Source organism: Dermacentor silvarum, chromosome 1 (genome assembly GCF_013339745.2).
Source record: "Dermacentor silvarum isolate Dsil-2018 chromosome 1, BIME_Dsil_1.4, whole genome shotgun sequence".
In the NCBI taxonomy this organism is placed as follows: Eukaryota; Metazoa; Arthropoda; class Arachnida; order Ixodida; family Ixodidae; genus Dermacentor; species Dermacentor silvarum.
In genome coordinates this window covers 422,709,249-422,728,746 of record NC_051154.1, presented here as the reverse complement: position 1 = coordinate 422,728,746, position 19,498 = coordinate 422,709,249, and the positions used below count along the sequence as shown (strand labels likewise).

General features: G+C 46.5%; 1 protein-coding gene across 2 annotated transcripts in view; it reads left to right on the top strand.

The window, feature by feature from the left end:
• Window positions 1-19,498, top strand: part of LOC119437628 (set1/Ash2 histone methyltransferase complex subunit ASH2-like) — a 162,531-nt gene that overhangs the window by 39,113 nt on the left and 103,920 nt on the right. For both annotated transcript variants that reach the window (XM_049660748.1, XM_037704621.2), the window contains 3 exons: window positions 6,348-6,437; window positions 15,196-15,277; window positions 18,272-18,359. In XM_049660748.1, the coding sequence (XP_049516705.1) occupies window positions 6,348-6,437; window positions 15,196-15,277; window positions 18,272-18,359 (260 nt within the window). The remainder of the gene's footprint in view (window positions 1-6,347; window positions 6,438-15,195; window positions 15,278-18,271; window positions 18,360-19,498) is intronic.

The window sequence follows — 19,498 nt, the reverse complement described above, 5'->3', positions numbered from 1 at the left end:
ACTTAATGACCAGAAGGACCTACCCTAATGACTCAGTATGTTTGTACAGAATTGTCAAAATCATTTCAGGGTCAAGTAAAATGGCTCAACAAGTGGTCACGGGTTTGGCTCCCAATCACAGCAGCTGCATCCTTGTGAGGTTTAACTACAAGAATGGCCATTTAGTCATTTATGCATACTGCTGTCTTGGGAATTAAACAGTCAGGGTGGGCACAAGGATAACAGAAATTCAAATCGTGATGGTAGTTATAATATAAAGGAAGTATATGGTATAGAAATATGCCAGGATAAGGTAAACATTAATACCAAGACATGAACCGCTAGCATGCAGCAAGTTTAACAACTTCTTGTACAAACACTTTGGATGGCAAATATGTAAGTGGGCAATCCAGTTTGTTCCGCAGTTCAGCACTTTTAGGGAAAGAAGAGTGATTGAGACAGTAGATATGCAACATAATCAGTGCAGCGTCTAGTGAGTGAGTATGACGTGTCTATGGCAGAGGATGAATGAACAATCTTTTATTGGATGTCAAGGCATTTCATTGAGCTAGAAACTGTAGGGACAGATTTTGAGCGTGTAGTAATTGCAGGAATTACTGAATTAATGGACATATCAATTCAAGATAAATCTGATTGCTTTCTTCTGGATGCACTCTAGTTGTTTTATGTGAAAAGAATGGCAAGATTTCGGTATGCTTTAAGAACTGGGGAGTCATCAAAGTTAATCTGAAGCCCCCCAGTGCATTTTTTTAATTCAGAGCTTGTGTGTAGCTCTTTAATGCAAAACCTTATCAAGGCGAAAAAAATGGGAACACCGACCATGAAAAGATTGTGAACAAGGCTCTTGTGTGGGAGCCGAAACATCTTAACATTTTTCATTAAAAAATTTTTTCTTGGTCGGTGTTCCACTTTTTTCTTCATGCCTCTTCCCGACTAGACAGGATTCCGTCAAATCCTGGATTTGAAAACCTTATCAAGGTAGGAAGAAATTGAAGTTTGACTAGGTGTATTTGACTTTTACATACCATGAAACCGAGTCTATAGGCAATCAGTGCTGAAACTTCACGCGTCAAAAGCAGCACCGTAACACACATCCTAGCAGGCGGAGTAAATAGTATTCCATGTTAAAACACTAAATGTTATCATGACTCATTTAATCCCAGTACATGTTCCTGTTGCTATCATCTTCCACACAATGTTGTCGCCATTAGAGATATTAATGCTTTTCAAAGTACTGCTGTGAACCTGCTTTGTCAAGAACTACATAACTGTTGCATCATTCCTGTTATGGTTGTCAATTGTATTGTATTGTTTCTATTGTTGCTGCTGTTGTATTGCATTTATTAACATTGTACCCTCTCCCCTCTCTGATGCCCTAGGGCCTTGAGGGTAATTCAATAAATAAATAAGATGGAGGCCACCTGGTGCACGACGGGTAATTGGAGATCGCTGGGAGATGCCTTAGTACAGCAGTTGACTAAATATGCATACATGTATGCATCTTAATGCTTTTGTAGCAACCAAGTAATCTTTAACTTCCTTCTTTCTTCTTCAATATACTTTTGCACCAAGGGGACAGACCGTCACAATTCTTATACTGAAGGTCGTAGTGTCGCAGTACTAGTAGCTTGCTCTTACAACCTGACTGCTTTAAGCACTCATTGATACTCCAGCTCTTTCGATGTGCTTGGTAGTCGTGACCGAAGTTGGCCAATGCACTGCAAGCATCAGCTGCGACTGGCACTGTGCACTCTGGGCTTAGGTGCAGCAAGTGCATTTGGCACACTCATTGTACCCTTGCTCAGAGTGATAGAAAATGCACTATCTCTGCGCCAGCTAGGCTGCCAGACATGATGGTGTTATGTGATGGTGTTATGCGACAGCAAGGTGTATGGTCCTGTGCTTGCAAGCATTAAGAAGCTATTCCAACCTTTGTAAACTGGTGCTGAGAGCACTGAATGTGTCAGAGTGGGAACAAGTTTTTAAAAGATGCACATGCTTATGATGGGGTGGGTTTTGCCCAACCTTATCCTGATCAGCTGCCACGGGCACCACAGCTTCCCAGAGTGCATGTGCATCTTTACTGACCTTCATGGCAGGCAGGTGCAGAACACAACATGCACATGCAGCAATAACAAAAACAATGTTTTCTTTTTGGTGGGAGGAGAGTTTACAGAATCAGGGATCTGATTGCACTTTGGCAAAGGTATTATATTACTCCATGTTTTATTCATGACTTACATATTGTCTACTTGTATGGGGTACAACATATTCACAAAATTAATGACAGTTGATAGGTTTACAAAAGGGAATCCTTAGATACTTCGAAAACTACAAGGGTAGGTTTCAAGATTTGAGAACGCATACTCTATTCATTAAACACCCTATGCTCAAAACGAACCAGATATACTATTATAGGTTATTGCAACATTTAAAAACTAAGAAACTCTATTCATCAAAATCATCTAAATCAAAATCTTGCTATTGCCTATGTAAAGAAACTTGGGCAATTCCATAGTCTAAAACAATTTATGACAGACAGCATTTGAATTACCAGGTTCCTCAATTATGAAATCACCTAAATTTACCTGATTACAGTAGCTTATCTAAGAAATCTATGAAAATGCACATTATAGAAGATGAAATGCAATATAAATGATATGTATACTTTAGCATTTATGTTGTAACACACTGTTATGGTTGTTTTGGAATTTAATAATACAATTCTTTTAGTTACAATCTCTGTCTCGGGAAATCGTATCTACAGACTCATGGTCAATCAGTGTTATTATTGTACAGTGTAGACCGCTTATAACGTAAGTCGCCGGAGTCGCGAATATCCGCACTATAAGCGGTACCGCACTATAACCAAAGCAACAATTTTCAAGGCCCGCACATATGCAAAACATGTGCACCGAGCCGCCACGCGTATGCGACAGTTGAGGAATGCGGCTTGAACGTTTGCATTCAATTTACAGTCGAATCTCGTTAATTCGAGCCAAATCACGCGGCAGCGCCTCTGACCGGCATTGCTCCGTCACCGCCATAGAGTAAAAGCTTAGGAGAGACCCCTCAATGTCGCGCGCGAAGGAAAAAAAAAGAAAGAAAAAAAACGCGGCGGAAATTTCACCCTCTCTCAAATGGCAAGGTCGTCGATTCTGCGTTGCGCCGGAACATGCGTGTACGTGCCGACGTCTTAGCCACGCTACCGTAGCCACGCGTAGAAAATGGCAGTGAACCCTTCTTTCTCCTTTATGCTTCCTCTACTTTCTAGTCACGTGTTGACCTTGCACGCTGCGGCTACGGCGCAGAGGGAAGCAGTGGCGCTGTCCCAGGCCGGCCAACGAAACTGCCCACGCCGGCAAACGCCCGCTTCCTGATAACGGCAGAAAACGAAACCTCGGCGAGCCAGCTGGCCCGGCACCTGCACGGCGGCGGGCGCGCACGGTGACAGTCGAAAGTGACGGAGCTACGAGGGAGGGCGAGGGGAGCCATCGAAGCGGCAGAGTTGCCAGGGTGAAATCCGCTTCCCTGCCGCCCTCCTCCCTCACATTTCACGGTCTCTGCGTGCGCCCTTTGCCGTGATGGGCCGGCGCCGCCCGCTCCCTGAAGTTTCATTTACTGCCGTCATCGGGAAGCGAGCGTTGGCCGGTGTTGGCAGTGTCGTGGCTGGCGCTCGCTCGCTATGCGCGCCGTGATATTTCACGACTCAAACTCAAGATTCTGGTGTCAGCTTCACTGACTGTTCGTTCGTACCACGTGCCCTTCTCCTCCACTTCGTCTCTCTTTCTTTCTCGAGCACTCCTTGGGGCGCCCATTTGAGGGGAGCGTTCGCCGTCTCCGCTGACTTCCGTACTCCCAGGCAGCCGCACTGTAACCGGTATTTCGTTTCCCGCAACTGCACTATAAGCGATACGTGTATATATGGAGTGCTATGGGAAAATTAACGGGAGTCTGAAAAGACCGCACTATATCCGGTCCTGCACTATAAGCAGTTACGCTATAAGTGGTCTATACTGTATAATGTATGTATTCTTTTGTATTTCACGCTACTAATCTGTTCAATTTGATTTGGATAATGTTTACCTTTATACTGCACATGTAGCATTGATTTGATATGATGTGACCAATGTATTCCATATTATGTATATGCCTGTACCACAGTGCTGAATGCTAACAGGAGTAGGAGCCCTTTGTCAGGCAGGCCATTGTAGCCTTTTGCTCCTGCTCCCGTTTCTGTAATAGAAGCAAATAAACCTCAGTAAACTAGTAGAACACTAGAACATGCTGGCTTTTGAGATATTCGGTTCTTAGACGCAAAAGACAAAGCAGGTGAGAGGCAGGCAAACAAAAAGCTGACACATTAACTTTGGTTTCATGCTGTGGCCTCTGGCATTCATTGTTGCGAAGTTGAAGTCTTTCATATGGAAGCATTGGTTCTAGCTGCTTTTACTCTTGAGGTTTCCTCACAGTCATCTTCTCTCAGACCTACATGGGCACGTGGGCAATATCTCCTCACCTCGAGGTTGAGCCCACGTTAGTCGAGAGGGTGCAGAGCCATTCTGCCTTTTCCCTCAATTCTAAAAGCGGTGTAGAAATGTGTTTATCAAAGTTAATTGTTAGCAGATAATGTTCGCAATTAAAGGGACCCTGAAACGATTTTGACGATTCTGTACAAACGTACTGAGTCGTTAGAGTAGGTCCTTCTGATCATTAATTGACGCATCTAAGCGCTTCACATAAAGCATGTAATTTATTATAAGGTTTTAAAAAATGTACATCGCTACCGATTGCAGCACGCCAAGCGGCTGATTTTTGTGCCCAGATGACGCGATTTGCCCAGAATACGTCACTGGGCCAGCTATCTGATTTGCTGCCCAGAGCCCGTCATCGATAATTTTTCCAACATTATGGTAAACAAATTTTGTTCGTAATAGTTTAGATGTTGGTTAATTTGTTTCTATAAAAAGGTAACTGAAAGAGAATGCACAAGGACATGTATCACTACACAAAAGGCACTTCCGGCCCACAGCAAGTGTCGTCTGCTTGTGTTACAACGTGCTCCGTGTTGACGAGAGCTGCGCGGTCAGTGTTGGTCTTGTTCTTTCTTTTTGTGAACACCACAGTTCGCCCTTGTTGCGTTGTGGGCTACAAACGTAGCGATCGGCGACATGTCAAGCTGCGACATCGTGCGCCGCTGCGACATCGTGCCCCACTGCAAGGCAGCAGACATGCGGAGTGGCTGCAGCGCATCGGACTTACGGTATCCAAACCAATCCAAACGGCGCCAGTATCTACACGTTTGTGGCTGTCGCTTCACGTCGAATGTTTGCCACAATAGAGTTTAGCGTGTCCGGTATTAGAGTAAACGCAAGCGCAAGTGTACTGGCCACTTTACCACATTTTACGTGATGAATGGAGGTTAAAACATGAACTCGCTTGCACGGTGCAGCCACCTGGTGGCACAAAGCTCAACCAAACACACAGCTAATATAGCAGTAACCAAGTTTTTTTTCTACTTTGCTGCTGGCTCAAATTTTTGGCAGGAGCATAATCTTGAACACGTCATGTTTAAAATGTTTTACACTTGGTTACAGGAATATTAGCTCTGTTTTTGGCTGGTTAAGCTCTGCACCACCAGATGGCTGGACCGCGCATGCCAATCAGGCTGCTCACGTAAGTCTACGAAGCTCCTTCATCACAGCGGTATGGAGGGGTTTTAGTTTACGCCTCTGGCTGTCTGTCAAAACACCGATCTCGCCTGTGGTTACCGGAATACTGGACACGCTCAGCGCTGCGACAGAACGCTCGCAACGCACGCTGCTTGATCGCTCTCGCTGGGGATCGACGGCCGGGCGGCGAGTGGAGAGGTTGGTGAGCCTTCGCGCGCTGGCTCCAAGACAACCGGAAATAGATGACAACGTGCGTCACAACATGACGTAGAGCCAGCACAGGCGGAGCTTAGCCCCGATCACTCGGCGAGCGAGTTGAGGAGGACATGCATGGCTAGGGAGGAGGGTAACTTGGAATCGTCCGTAGCTCTCTTAATGTGAGATGCTTCACTTAAATTGTGACGCGAATGTTTTACTGTAGCTGCACCCTACGCGTCTACAAAATTTGTCCGAACCGCTTCAGGGACCCTTTAAGCGAACATCATTTTCATTTGTTTCTGCTGCTGATTTGAAAGAGAAAGATCTGCAGACTCAACATCTGTTTTTGCATGTGGCTGTTTTCAAATTCAGCCAATAGATTTCATCTTGTTGCTCCGAGTACTGCTGTGTTTCTCCTCTTGGCATTTTATCTTATCATCAGTCTTTTTGCCTTCTCTCTTCTTTTTTTGTTCCCAGACCAAAGACACGGATGTTTTTGTGTGCGAAGAAAAAACAGAATCGGGGGAAGTCACTGATGCCCACCCATATTTTGGGCTCATCCTGACGGTAAGAGTCCATCCATCACTGGGCTTCTTCGATTTTCCACTTCTGGCTACCCGCGCGCTGTCAGAGCCAGCCAGAGTGCCTTCGTTTTTCTTGGGCTGCTCCGCCCACTGCGTGACGCACTTCCGCCCTGCGTTTGTTTTACTCAGGCTGGGTGCTTCTGGCTACCAGCGGGCTGCCAGAATCAGCCAGGACAATTTTGGTCTGGCTGCTCTCTGGAAGTTATCTGGCTAGCCGGCAACAAAAAGAGAAGATGAGTGCTCGCAGCCATCTTTGTGGGGACTTGACGGATTGCAACACGGGCGCTTGAGGACTTTTACCTCACTCAGCCAACTGGCTTGTGTCGAACGCTAGCGTGCGCCGCCGCGGCTGGTGTGCTTTTGGACTCGGGTACTTGTCGAAGTGATTCCCGATGTCGGCGCGGTGAGTGGATCGCTGATTTCATTACTTCTAGCGTTATCTTACTAGGATTCTGACGCACCCATCCGCCTTGTGCGGCGGTGCCATACGAGCGGCGGCAAACCATTTGAAGCTTTCTTTTGTGTCCCGTGAATGCTTCTTCTCGGCCGTGAACAGCGTGCTGCGCTCTCGATCATGCTTGCATGGTATCTGCATCGTGTTCCGCGCAAGTTGTTGAAGTTGTAGACGCTCATTCCCGCACATTGCGGTGCCTTTTCAGTTCATGTCTTTTTCTGGTGGTATCCGTTTTCACATTGCTCGCGTATATGCGGCGATATGTCTTTTTCCTGCAGTTAGCGTAGGCATTGCAGCTAACCTGTGTTCACTTCGTCTCTCCGTCGTATCTCGGGGGGCAGCTCAAAATCAATGCGTTCTAACTATATATAGGTCATTGATGTTAAATGAATGCACTTGTTGAGATGAGTAATGACTGCACGTACATTAGCTTTATTATTGCTCTCATGATCGACCAATACTATTTTTCGTGTGAAGCTTTTCGCTGGTTACAAGTGGCGTGCATTTTCACGCGCCAGCCACAGCCTCAGCTCCTTCAGCACAGGAGAATTATGAGGAGCAGCATCAGCTGGAAGAAACTTACTGAAATCGAATTTAAGCATGTGCGAAATTTTATGCGTATACAGTAAAAGCTCGATGATACGAATCTCACGGGGTCACGAAAATATTCATATTAGCCGAAATTCGTATCATCGAAACACAATTAAAACTACTGTCGAATCTCGATAATTCGAACTCGAAGGGGCCCGAAAATTTGTTCGAATTAAAAGGACGTATTTTTGAAGTATTCGTGCACCATAGCACCATGCACGAACGGTGCGAGTTGTGAAATATCGCGGCGCGCAAGCACATAGCAAGCGCGGGCCACGAAACTGCCCACGCCGGCTAACGGTCGCTTCCCACAACAGAAAACGAAGCTTCAGGGAGCGAGCGGGCGGCGCCGGCACACGGGTGCGCGCGGAGACCGTCGAAGGTGAGGGAGGAGGGCGGCAGGGAAGCGGATATGGCCGCGTCAACTCCGCCGCTTCGGTGGCTCCCCTCGTCCTCCCTCTCAACTCCCTCGTAGCTCTCTCACCTTCGACTCCGTGCGCGCCCGCCGCCGTGCTGGCGCCAGCTTATTTTAGCCGCCCCCTGAAGTTTCGTTTTCTGCCGTTATCGGGAAGCGAGCGCTTGCGGGCATGGCAGTTTCGTTGGCCCGACTGTGCCTCCGCCGCTGCTTCCCTCTGCGCTGCTGCCGCAGCGTGCAAGGTCAGCATGTGACTAGAAAATAGAGGAGAAGGGTTCACTGCCATTTTATCCGCGTGGCTGAGACGTCGGCACTAGTGTGTGCTAGAATACGGTTGTCTAGAACACTCTAGTCGGCACTAGAGTGTACTAGACAATGGTCCATATTCTAGAACACTCTAGTCGGCACGTACACGCTTGTTCCGGCGCGATGCAGAAACGGCGACCTTCCAATTTGAGAGAGGGGGAAATTTCCGCCGCGAGTTCTTTTTTTTTTTTTCCCCCCGTTCCTTCGCGCGCGGCATTGAGGGGTCTCCTGAGTTTTTGCTCTATGGCGGTGTCGGAGCAATGCCGGTCGGAGGCGCCGCCACATTATTTGGCGCGCTGCTAAGAGCATTGTCGGTACGCGGTATGTTCGAAGTCAGCATGTTTGAATTAACGAGATTCGACTGTAGCTAAATTAAAGAGTCAGAGGTGAACTCACTCAGGCACATGTACGTAAAAAGCATTTATTTCTTGAAGCGCCACCGCTTCAAACTCTTCCCGCCCAGTCGCGGAGTCCGCGCTGTCCGGCGCCGCGCCTCCGCACCAAAAGAGAAGGAGAGAAAGCGCGTGACTGCGCGCTGTTCTCTTTCGCGGCCGTCGGTGGGGCGGCGTTTATTCGTATCAACCGACGCAGGCTGAAAATCGATTCGTAACAACCGTTCTCTAGCATGTTGCAAAGTAATGGGGCTCGGCCGGGACCACAGAAAAATTCGTATCATCCGGAAATTCGTATTAGCCGTGATCGTATCATCGAGCTTTTACTGTAACTAGACGTACCCGATATCCTGTTTTTTCGTGTCTTGTCAAATGATGTCAAATGTCACCGGTGGCTGACGTAATCGCTTTAGCGATCACTTAGGTGCGATTTGGCGTCTTGGAATCAGACGCCTTGCATGCCGTTTGTTGCGCTGTGCAAAGTGAGCTGCACAGTGCGCGTCCTGTGCCGAGTCGCACGAAATCTCGCAAAAGTGATCATATTCCTGAATGCAACTATATATTTCCGAGGTGGCAACGCAGAAATGGGCCGACTAAGCCGCGCGTGCGCCGCCCACACCGGTCGCTGCCATGCTGGTAGCATGTTTACATTTCTCCTGCGGCCAGCGCTGTCCCGGCGTTCGATTTTGCAAACTTCGGGCAGCTCCGGGTTCTCTTGGGATCCCAGCCCATGTGACTGCCTATCAGAACCAGAACTAGCTGGCTGCCGTCTGGCTGCCAGCGGGCTGCCAGAACTCCGAAAATCCAAGAAGCCCACTTTCAGGAAGGAAATACTTGCATGTGAAGTCAGCGAAGTTTAATCTGTTTTCTGACAAAACCTCAATGAAGCATGGTGAGCATGGGCCAGAACGGGTCTCTCCCCACGGATAAAAGAAAAACTGCCAAACTGTTTCAGCCCAGAATTGTACATTTAACCCTTTCGATTTAGACTGGCCTTCTGCCAGCTGAGCCATGCACTCATCATCATCACCTTGTGCTTGCAGGAGCTAACCCTGCTGGCATTATATCTATATATATATTTGTATAATTCATTGTCCTGGGCCATATGGTCATGTGCAGGGAACAACACGACTACAAGTGATGTAGTTTTTTTAGCAGTTTCAAAGATTTGTGTCCACACTCGCAATCCGTGCACATTGCATGGTGATTTCTACTGGCGTAGTATGCATGCTTGCTGCTTGTGATGTCAGTGCAGGAGCAGCAGTTGAGGTATAAGGTAAATATTTTCATCCACCCGAATGTAGCGTGAAGCTACACAGGAAACCCATATGGGTTTCTCGGGAAGAATGCTTCGCAGTTGCGAAAGAATTTGTCCTGGTCCGGGATGAAGTTTTCCTCAACTGTGAAGCATTCTTTCTGAGAAACCCATATGGGTTTCCTTTGTAGTTTCATGCTACATTCGGGTGGATGACAATGTTTCTCTTTCATGATACTTCCTCCACCTTGCGGGATTTCGCAAAACTGATTTTCCAACAGTTGAGGTGCGGGCATCTTTTGAATCTGTCTTTAAACAAGGTTTGTGACTTTACTTTCTGGTCTGCCCTTGGAGCAGTAGATATCACTTTAAAATGAGAGCAGAAAATGTTCTGGAAGTTGCGCGTTAGAATTTGCCGCCAAGTTTGCTGTAACAGGGCTTATTGTGTGTGCTATTGTGATGCCAGAAGAAAGGTGGCCAGGCGTGGGATGTCAGTGAGATGATTGAGCTGCATGTTCCCCACATGCCTGTCAAGTAGAACACGCACAAAGCAGTCAGCGATAGAGATGGGCAAAACGGCTCACTTCAGTGAGTGGCTCGGAACGGCTCAGCTCACTGAAATGAACCGGTTCATTTGAACGGCTCACTGGTTCACTTGAACGTGTAACCTGTGTTATGCATATTATAGAGTTATGTGGCTTCGAAAAAAAAACGATATATGCATAATTTAATAACCGTGTTATGGTATTTTTAGCTATGTTTAGAGAATATTTTTACATATATTAAAAGCGTGAATTTTTTGTTGTAATGAAGCTTTCTTTTCTGATATTGGGAATAAAATGCTTATGATACTGTGACAGGCAGAATGCGACATACTTTTTTCAGAAAAAAAAATGTAACTTCGTCATTACAGAAGCTTGTATGTTTTTGAAGGTATTTATTTGTAGTGTCGCAGTTGTGCACGAGTCTACAACGAACGCGTAGCCGCGAGAATTTTTCGAAATGGTGCCGTAATAGCGGAGTTACACGCGTTTGATGACAGAAAAACGGCCCTCGCTCGTTTCGCTCTTTCCTTCGCTACTCTCCTCACCGGCTGGTCTGCCCTCCTCGCCGAGTGCTTCTCGAAAGGTCACGTGACATACGTCATCGCCAATGCGCTTCTCAAAACACTGCGTAATTCCGGTCTCGTCCACGCTAGCGGCACATATACCGGCGCCGAACCGTCCGCCAGTGCCGTAGAACGTCTGCCCCGCGAGAGGTGTCCAAAGTAGACGGCAGTTCGGCCGGCGCCCCACTTGCTGCACCATCAATGGCCCAATCGATGAGTGCGAGCCTGCGCGTCTCCGCCACCGGCAACGAAAACATCAGCTGCAGCCGGGAGACGACGGGCTCGGCTGTGCTCGCATCGCAGACGACGGCGCCGCTAATATCAGCGTATTTTTCTTCTTTGTGTACAAGTATTGCGAAGAGCGATAACAACAATAAGAAAATATTGCGGCTTGTGAGCGTCGGTATTTCATTTCAAAGCGCCGTCCGTTTTAGCTTTGAAGGGAACCAGGCAAGGCCTAGAGACAATATCGGCGTAGTCGAGCGATCAGCGGCGGTTAATCTGCCGCATAAATGAGTCCCCATCTCATCCTCTCTACGTACGGCAAGGAAATCTCGCCGTTCGCGAGCAAGAACCGCTGTTGAACGGCGGCCCGCGCATGGCAAACGGCGTGCGATGAGTTACCGTGCCGGTAACGTGACTCAGCGCTTCTCGGCTACCCGTTATTGGTGCGGTGCCAGCCAGTGTTATGCGAAGCGTACCGCTATAGACCCTGTGTTGCGCGCACGTCTGGAAAGGCTAACACTGTCGCACTCTCTTCGCGCAGCTAATCAGACCGCTAAGCACGACTGTGTTGGAACGCGAGCGATTTGGCACTTGCGTTGCGGGCTGTAATTGCCGATTCGCAAGGGCGCACAAACGAGCAACACGACGAGGAAGAGCAGAAAGCGCGCGTACCTGCTAGCAGAGTAACCAGAAGTCGTAGGTTCTTGTTCAACCAATGGACATCGTTTCCACAGTTGACATCACCAGATTCCCTGCTGACATCGTGCCGCCCGCTGGGGATACCGGAAAGGCGAGGGGAGGAGAACGGCATTGTTTTTTTTTGGCACTCCCGCAGCGCGTAGCGCTGCAGCGTTTGCCATCGTTGATCGTGACGGCATTCTGAACTCGATGCGCGTTTACTTGAAATGTTCAAAAAATATCTGAGGTGGTTTAGGGGCCCTTTAAAGACACGGAAGACCATCTTCGAAGTGTTATTGGACCAGCGCACGATTTTCAATCGGTGAGAGTCGTGCGACATCGTTCGAACAGCAGCAGACAACGAACGGTGCCATCCTTTGCCAATTAAGACTTCTTTACTTCTCCCCTCGGTGGCATCGGGTGCCACACCATAAGACGCACAAAAAACCAAGGGGACTGCTGCGCACACCACATACTGCGAGCGAGTACCAGTAGCGCGAGTCGGCCCACACCGGCCACCATTCGTCGGTCAGAAATCGAAAAACATCGAAACCCAGCAGAAGACCCAGCTCTGACGGAACGGTTCGGCACGGCTCATTCAAGGAGAGAGAACCGGCTTCCTCACTCCGAAAGAACCGCCGCTCACTTACTGAACCACAGCTCCTTCGGTCTTCAAAAGAGCGGCTGGCTCCTGAGCGCTCAGGAGCGAGCCGGATCTTTTGAGCCGCTCTTTTGAAGAGCGAGGGAGCGGTGGTTCAGTAAGTGAGCGGCGGTTCTTTCGCTCTTCAGCCGAAGGCGAGGGGGTGAAGGCGACTCTTGCGAGGAAGGGCGGGAGAGCAGTTGCTTTCTCGTACCGCTAATAGATGTCGACTCTTGCGAGGAAGGGCGGGAGGGCAGTTGTTTTGTCGTACCGCTAATAGATGGCGCAGAAGTCGCACCCAGCAGAAGACCCGGCTCTGACGGAACGCATCGGCACGGCTCTCTGAACGCGAGAGAACCGGCTCCCTTTCTCCAAAAGAACCGCTGCTCATTTTTACTGAACGACCGCTCACTCGCTCTCACAAGATCCGGCTCGCTCCTGAGCGACCCATCTCTAGTCAGTGAGTAGGCAAAGGAAGTAGTCACAAAACTTGATGCAGCATGGGCGACGCACTTCCAGCCATTTTAATGGGACACTAAAGAGAAACACTAAAATCTGTTTAGATTGTTTGAGTATTAACTCTATTCTCGCTAATTTGTGGTGTTGATTATTAGAAGAGAAAATGAAGGTGAAAGTTAAATTTTTTTGAATTTCACGTTGAAACCTCAGCACACCGGCACGCCGATGTGACGTCACGAATTTAAAATGATTTTTTTTTTGTATTTGGTCTATTCTGGCTCAGTAAAAGCTCCTGAAACTTGTGAAGTTCAATGCTTGACAGCTTCAGAATACAATGTAGTCTATCTTTACCGATGAAAAATGAACTAGGCCCGAAGCGCCGCCGCCAAAATCAATGACGTCACGCCGAGCTGGTGCGGGAACTTCAAAGAAGCGTTGCCACTTGTCTTGTTTTTGCATCATTTCTGGCTTATCAAACCTTTTCTCATGGTAAGAGTGGCTTTTTTGATATTTTACACTGATAACCGACTAATACAGGTGAAATAATTTTCTTTTAGTGTCTTTTAAAGCTGTGTTATTAAGTTATGCTTTTGTAGAAGTAAAATGGCTATCTTGTCGTCGGAGGTTGTTTGATAAGCCACAAAAAAAGATACAAAAATGAATAACAGATGGCGACACCACCCTTAAGTTTTTGCACCAGCTTGCTATGATGTCACAGATATTGACTGTGTCTACTTTTCTCTAGTTAATTGTTCATTGGTAAAGAAGAACTCTACTAAAGACAACCTAGCAAGTTTTGAGTACTCTTCATGAGCGAGAATGAAGCCAATGCGAGAAAATGCATTGAAATCTGCAATGTCACACAGACATAGTGGCACTGATGTTTCGGCACAAAGTTGAAAAAATAAAAAGACTGTCATTTATTGCACTAAATATTTTTCCCTGTGAAATGAATAAAAACATTTTTCTGACATTTTGCCAGTCAAGACTGATTTAGTGTTGCTCTTCATTGACTCATTAACTCATCATTATGAGAAAATGGCCATTGTTCAGGGATCTAAGAAAATTTTTTGTCACCACAGACAACACTTTAACATATAATGCAGCATTGTTAATTGAGTAAAGTAATTGTTTTCAAATGCACAAGTTGAAATACATAAATTTTTAATAAATTCTGCTTCACAGATGTGTGTTCCAAGAACACTTTTGTAAAATAATAATGGTAATGACTGGCGCACAACTGTTCTTCAAGTACAAAACATAAAAAGGTTAGCCTTACTGGCGCCCGTTCCATGCAATGAAGCTGTTTCTTTACCTTGTGAGGCTAAGGTAGGCAGTCTATTTCTGGTACCAAATGGTTGTTTTTTTTTTTATTTTTGCACTCACGCAGGTTAGCTTGCAGTTTCACTTCTTTTGCATCTTCTTGGGATGGTTTCGAAGTTCTGGTACTGGTTTGCAAGCTTTAACAAGCTTTGTAGGGAACCTTTAACAAGTTTGTTGGGTCCCAAAAGTGTGTATTTTCTAATGGTATAGTTTACTTATGTTAAATAAACTTTCAAACTATTTTACCATCGAGCTCCAGCAGCTGCTGGAGGGGCTCAATTCTGAACAACTGGTCGAAGTTGGCACTTCTCTTAAACTGCAACTGTTATTCTGAAAACCCTGCTCTTCATGTTGGACGTGTAGAAGACATTTTGAGCTCAACTTGAGAGGAAATAAAATCGCTCTGAGGTAAAACCTAAACTTATCTGTGGATGGCTGCTTACTATTTCTTCCAATGATCACCCATCAGCACTGCAAGATTGTAAATCTAATCATGTAATGATGTCCTTTGACTTGCTGCTGGTACTCTGATACAAAAAAAAGCGGTGTTTATGGGCTGTAATAATGAGCCGCACACTTTATTTTTCCAGAACTGGCGAAAGGCAAGAATCACGCGAATTTTTGCCACAATCTGCACACCTCAGTTTACCAACAGTTGCATAAAAAATCATCAGTTTTCCACAGAAACAAAGCCAAAACTTATTTTGAAAAGCCTTTTTCCTGACTACCTGCTGAATAGCGTTATGTAACTGAGAAATGGTTTCAATGTGCTGAAATGGGTGATTGATTTGAATGGTTATGGTAATGAAAGAGTAAAGCTTGGTCCTGCATCCAACTACAAGACAGCTTTCCAGCACTCTGTGCACTCACTCTGAAGTGACGCCTTTTCTTTCAGGATTTAGAAAAGATTGGACCCAACTACGAGAGCCTTGTTCGGGGTGGCCAGGGTCGCAATGTGGATTCACAAGTTTCTTCAGGCAAGCATTTGAGCCTTCTCATTACTGTTAAAATCTACTGGGAACATGCTGTTTTTTGGAAATAAATGCACTGTTTTCTCTCTCCTCTTTGTTGCATTTAATGTGCTCTGTGCAACTGTCCTCTCTGTAGACTGCAGTTTTTGGACTGGGAGATAGTGCATGCTTTATATGGCGGTTTGCTCGTTGATTAGCTGCCGTCAGTGTGCAATCCGCGTTTAGTTAAAGGGATACAGACACAAAACTTGAAAATTTTACGAAAATGCTGAAAATGAATCCTCAGTGTGTGATTACACCGAAAAGAAGGAGTCACTTAGCTCATTTTTGAGCCGATGCCTTTATTTTTGGCATTTTTGTGAGCGCACGCCTCACTGCCCGACCCGTGGGAGTTGGAAGGCGTGACGTCACGACACCCTCGTCGGATAGCCAGCCGGCCGGCCGCAGTCATTCGAAGCGCGCCGACGCCGCCATCGCGAGCCTGGATTCGAGTTCTGGTGCCTCTACCAGCAATGAGTACACATCTGAAGACGAGGACCATTCCAACTTGGCAAGAAATATTACCGCTCATGGTTACGAGCCTTCCGCATCAAGCGACGAAGAGCAGGCGGCCGTAGAAGTGCCGGTCAGGTTTTCGCGAACTGTAGCGCGAAAATTTTGCTCTGCATCACACACTTGTGCAAGAATTATTTGTCATTTCCTGTGTAAACTTCCTTTTTCAAGAGCGCACACAGGCGAGGCAGCTGTGGGGTACTTCAGCACTGCATGGATGAATGAATAGTAGTTTATGCCGTCGGCGTGAGCAACTGCTGTGAGGTATCATTACCTCTGAGACTCTCACGTCCACTTCCCCAGCTGACCGACAGATGGCAACACCTGTCTGGCGTTCTGCCCAGTTTTTTTCTGCTTTTACCTGTGGAGAAGCAGAGCTGTGTGTGTGTCTGATCTCGTGAGTCGCGCTCGGTAGCCTTGTATTGTTTTACTATGCTTTGCCAACATTTTAAAGACATTACTGCCTTCATGCCCAGCCTCGGGCATCTTGCCCCAGCCTCGCCTTCACACTGCTCAAGAAGGCTGCAAGTGAACGAAAACAGTACCGACATATTCTCACCTCCTCTTTTCAATTGCGCCGCTGATCATTTCTGCCTTGCATTTTCGTGAGAAGACCGATGGCACAGTCGTCTTCTCACAGCATTGCCTTTTGAGCGGCATGCCGAGGCTTTTCAGCACAGCCGGGCTGGTCACATAATCATCGTTGATGAAGTTGTCCGCACAAATGAAGTAATTTTTTAGAGGTCTCCAGACTGGGTGTGATGGCTGACAGGCAGGTATCCAAAGTTTACGCACCTTCTCGTCTCTGGGAAACGTGTGCGACGGCGTGTCACGACCGACGATGCTGTTATAACAGCATTGTCTGGGCATTTCCTTCCACTGCGACGAGCGCGTCAATAGCGAGCAACGACCGGGGGAAGGCGCATGTAAGACGCACCACGTGCGTGGAGCGCCGACGCCGATAATGTTTCGGACGGACCACTTGCGAAGATCGCCGAAAGGGGTTAAACAAACGCTGCAAGGGACCGACACCCTCGGAAACACTGCGGCAGCTTAGGCTGACCTTGGCCGTGCGCTGGGGTTGGGTGTTATGACGTCAAATTTCAGCTTCTGCCGGCGGCCGCTTGGAGGCAAGGTGCAACAGAAAATTGCAAAATAAGATGTTTCTCGTTCTTTTTTTTTTCAAAACGGCTTTTGTATCTGTCATTTCAACAGTTTAACTTTTGTTCCGACGCAAAAAACCACCCGCCAACTTTTGTGTCCGTATCCCTTTAAGTTATCGGCAAGTTTCACCCTGCCATTACACGGCTCTACTGCCTACTGAAGATGCAAGTGAAGGAGGACATGGACTATTTCTTGAATTTTTATAGTAACTCTGTGTGCACTAAAGGAAAATTTATGGGAAACTGGCTTAGTTTAAGCCAGTATAGTTCTCTTTAGTGTATGAGAACGAATCTGATTGCATGAGCTTGCATAAAGTTGGATGAGTGACTCGTCGCGGTGGCTCTGTATATGGCGCTCTGCTTCTGAACAAGAGGTCACTGCTTGGACTCTCGGATGCCGTGGCTGAATTTCAATGGTGAATTGTGCAAATGCTTGTGTATTTAGTTTTGGGTGCACTTTAGAGCCCCATGGGGTTATATGGGCGCCCAGGTCCCGTCAAGCTGTCTGAGACAGCTTTTTGCCTGGGGGGCCCCCAACTTGTGTGTTGGAAATAAAGTGGATTCTATTCTAAAAAAAAAATAATTAACCCAGAGCCCTCCACTATAGCATTCCTCATAACCCACTGTGCAGTTTCGGGACGTTAAACCCCACAATAAATTGAATGATGGATAAGCTGTGGCAAGCTTATGTCAGTATCAATGGACTCAAGGTGAAATGACTGGGGAAGAAGCCCGATTGGACTGGTGGTGGCTCCCTGCACTCTTGTAAAAACAAATGTAAAGGTGAAATGTTCGCAGTGGAGCTACACATGGCTGACAGATTCGTTACTTCCTATCCTATTCTCAACTGTGTGCAATGGCTTGAGTGTTTCTAGTGTTGGTCTTTCTGTTTATGTAAAACCACTATGGGAAAATGTAGCTGGGTGCCAATAGTTCATGTGGCAGTGATTTCCCATACATGCTTCTATGAACTGAGCCACAATTCTTCTTTCTGGCTTTATATTTGTGTTTTGGCTGTAGTACCTCTGATTAAAGGTTGCCTGTTGTTGTCCATCCATTCTGTCTGCCTTCTTCTTCTTCATCTTCTCTACTCATTTAGGCTGAAATGTTTGCTCCATGTGATAATCTGATTCCATTTGTTTTGACCAATTTACCTATTTATTTTGCTTTTTTCTTTTCAACCAATTAATTTAGTTTGTTATTAACTGCGGTAAAATGCTCTAGCTTCCTTGTTAAAAGAAATATAATTTCTGTATTGGATCATGGTGTCCTTTTCTTCTTCCAGGCAATCCTGTTCCTGGTAAAGGTAGAGGCACCAAACGGAAGCTGCCAGGGGAAAGTCAGACTGCTACCTCGGGAAAGAAGAATAAAAGGTGGGTTAGCTGGAATTATAAATCATGAACTCGAGCAATTGTGTGCAGTGTTTCCCAAGTTGTAATAGCAGCTTCAATATTACCTTGGATCTGGGGGTAATGTGTTTTGTTGTTGGATACTCATAATGCACTACCAGAAGGTGCTTCTCATTTTGCTGTTGCCATTTAGCTACTGCTTCTTTGTGGCCTAAAACTTTGTCTGAAGACAGCTGTTTTAATGTGAGTGAGTCTGAGAGGCACTTGATAAAATGGAATGGTCTCATCCAGCAGCATCATAAAGCATTTTACCTCTGGGGACTTTTGTTGATATTGCTGCGTTGTTTTCCCAAGAAACTAAATAGGGATGTAAGTGTGTCGTGTAACTTCAGACATTCGCCATGCACCTAGAGCAGGGTTTCCTAAACTGGTTTCTGAGGAACCCAAGTGTTCCATGGTTGGCATTTGTTGGGTTCCACGAGTCTGTGAATCCATACATTTAAAATTTTAAATAGGGCAGTGCACAGGCTGCTGCTTTTTGCTATAACATGATACGTGGGGGAAGGCTGGCACTCCCTATTTGGCCTATGCAGTAAGCACTGAAACTGTCTGGAAAGAGCAGTTAACTTGAAACTGACCCTGAACGTCGCTGAGCTACACATTGACTCTGTGCATATAAGAAAGTATTCACACCCTTTGCACTCATGTATGCAGTGTGTGCAGTTTTGATTCTGCATGATAAACCTTGAGTAACACTTAGATCTATTGACTGTGAACATTCACTGGGTGACTGGATCTGGGTACCTTCATGTGCTCAGGCTGGTTTGCGCATGCCAAGACGAAATCTCTGTGGACCTCTGATTGATTGCAAGCAGAACATTTGCTGGTGTCACATTTACATGTCATACATCCGGCTGTGATGAGCTCAGTGTGATACCCCCCCTTTTTCTCTTTTTTCGTTTTTTTAACGCGATAGCGTTAAGAGCCCCGTGTAGCAGAAAATCTGGCTTCGGGGGCGTTGCCCGGCTCAGAAAATCATCCCGAACTACCCCTATCGCGCAGTCCCTCCACATGGTGCAAAGCGTTAGTGAACAAAATTGAATTTCTCAAAGTAACATCCATCAGAAAATTGTAGAGTACGACTTAACCACAACCTGCAGACA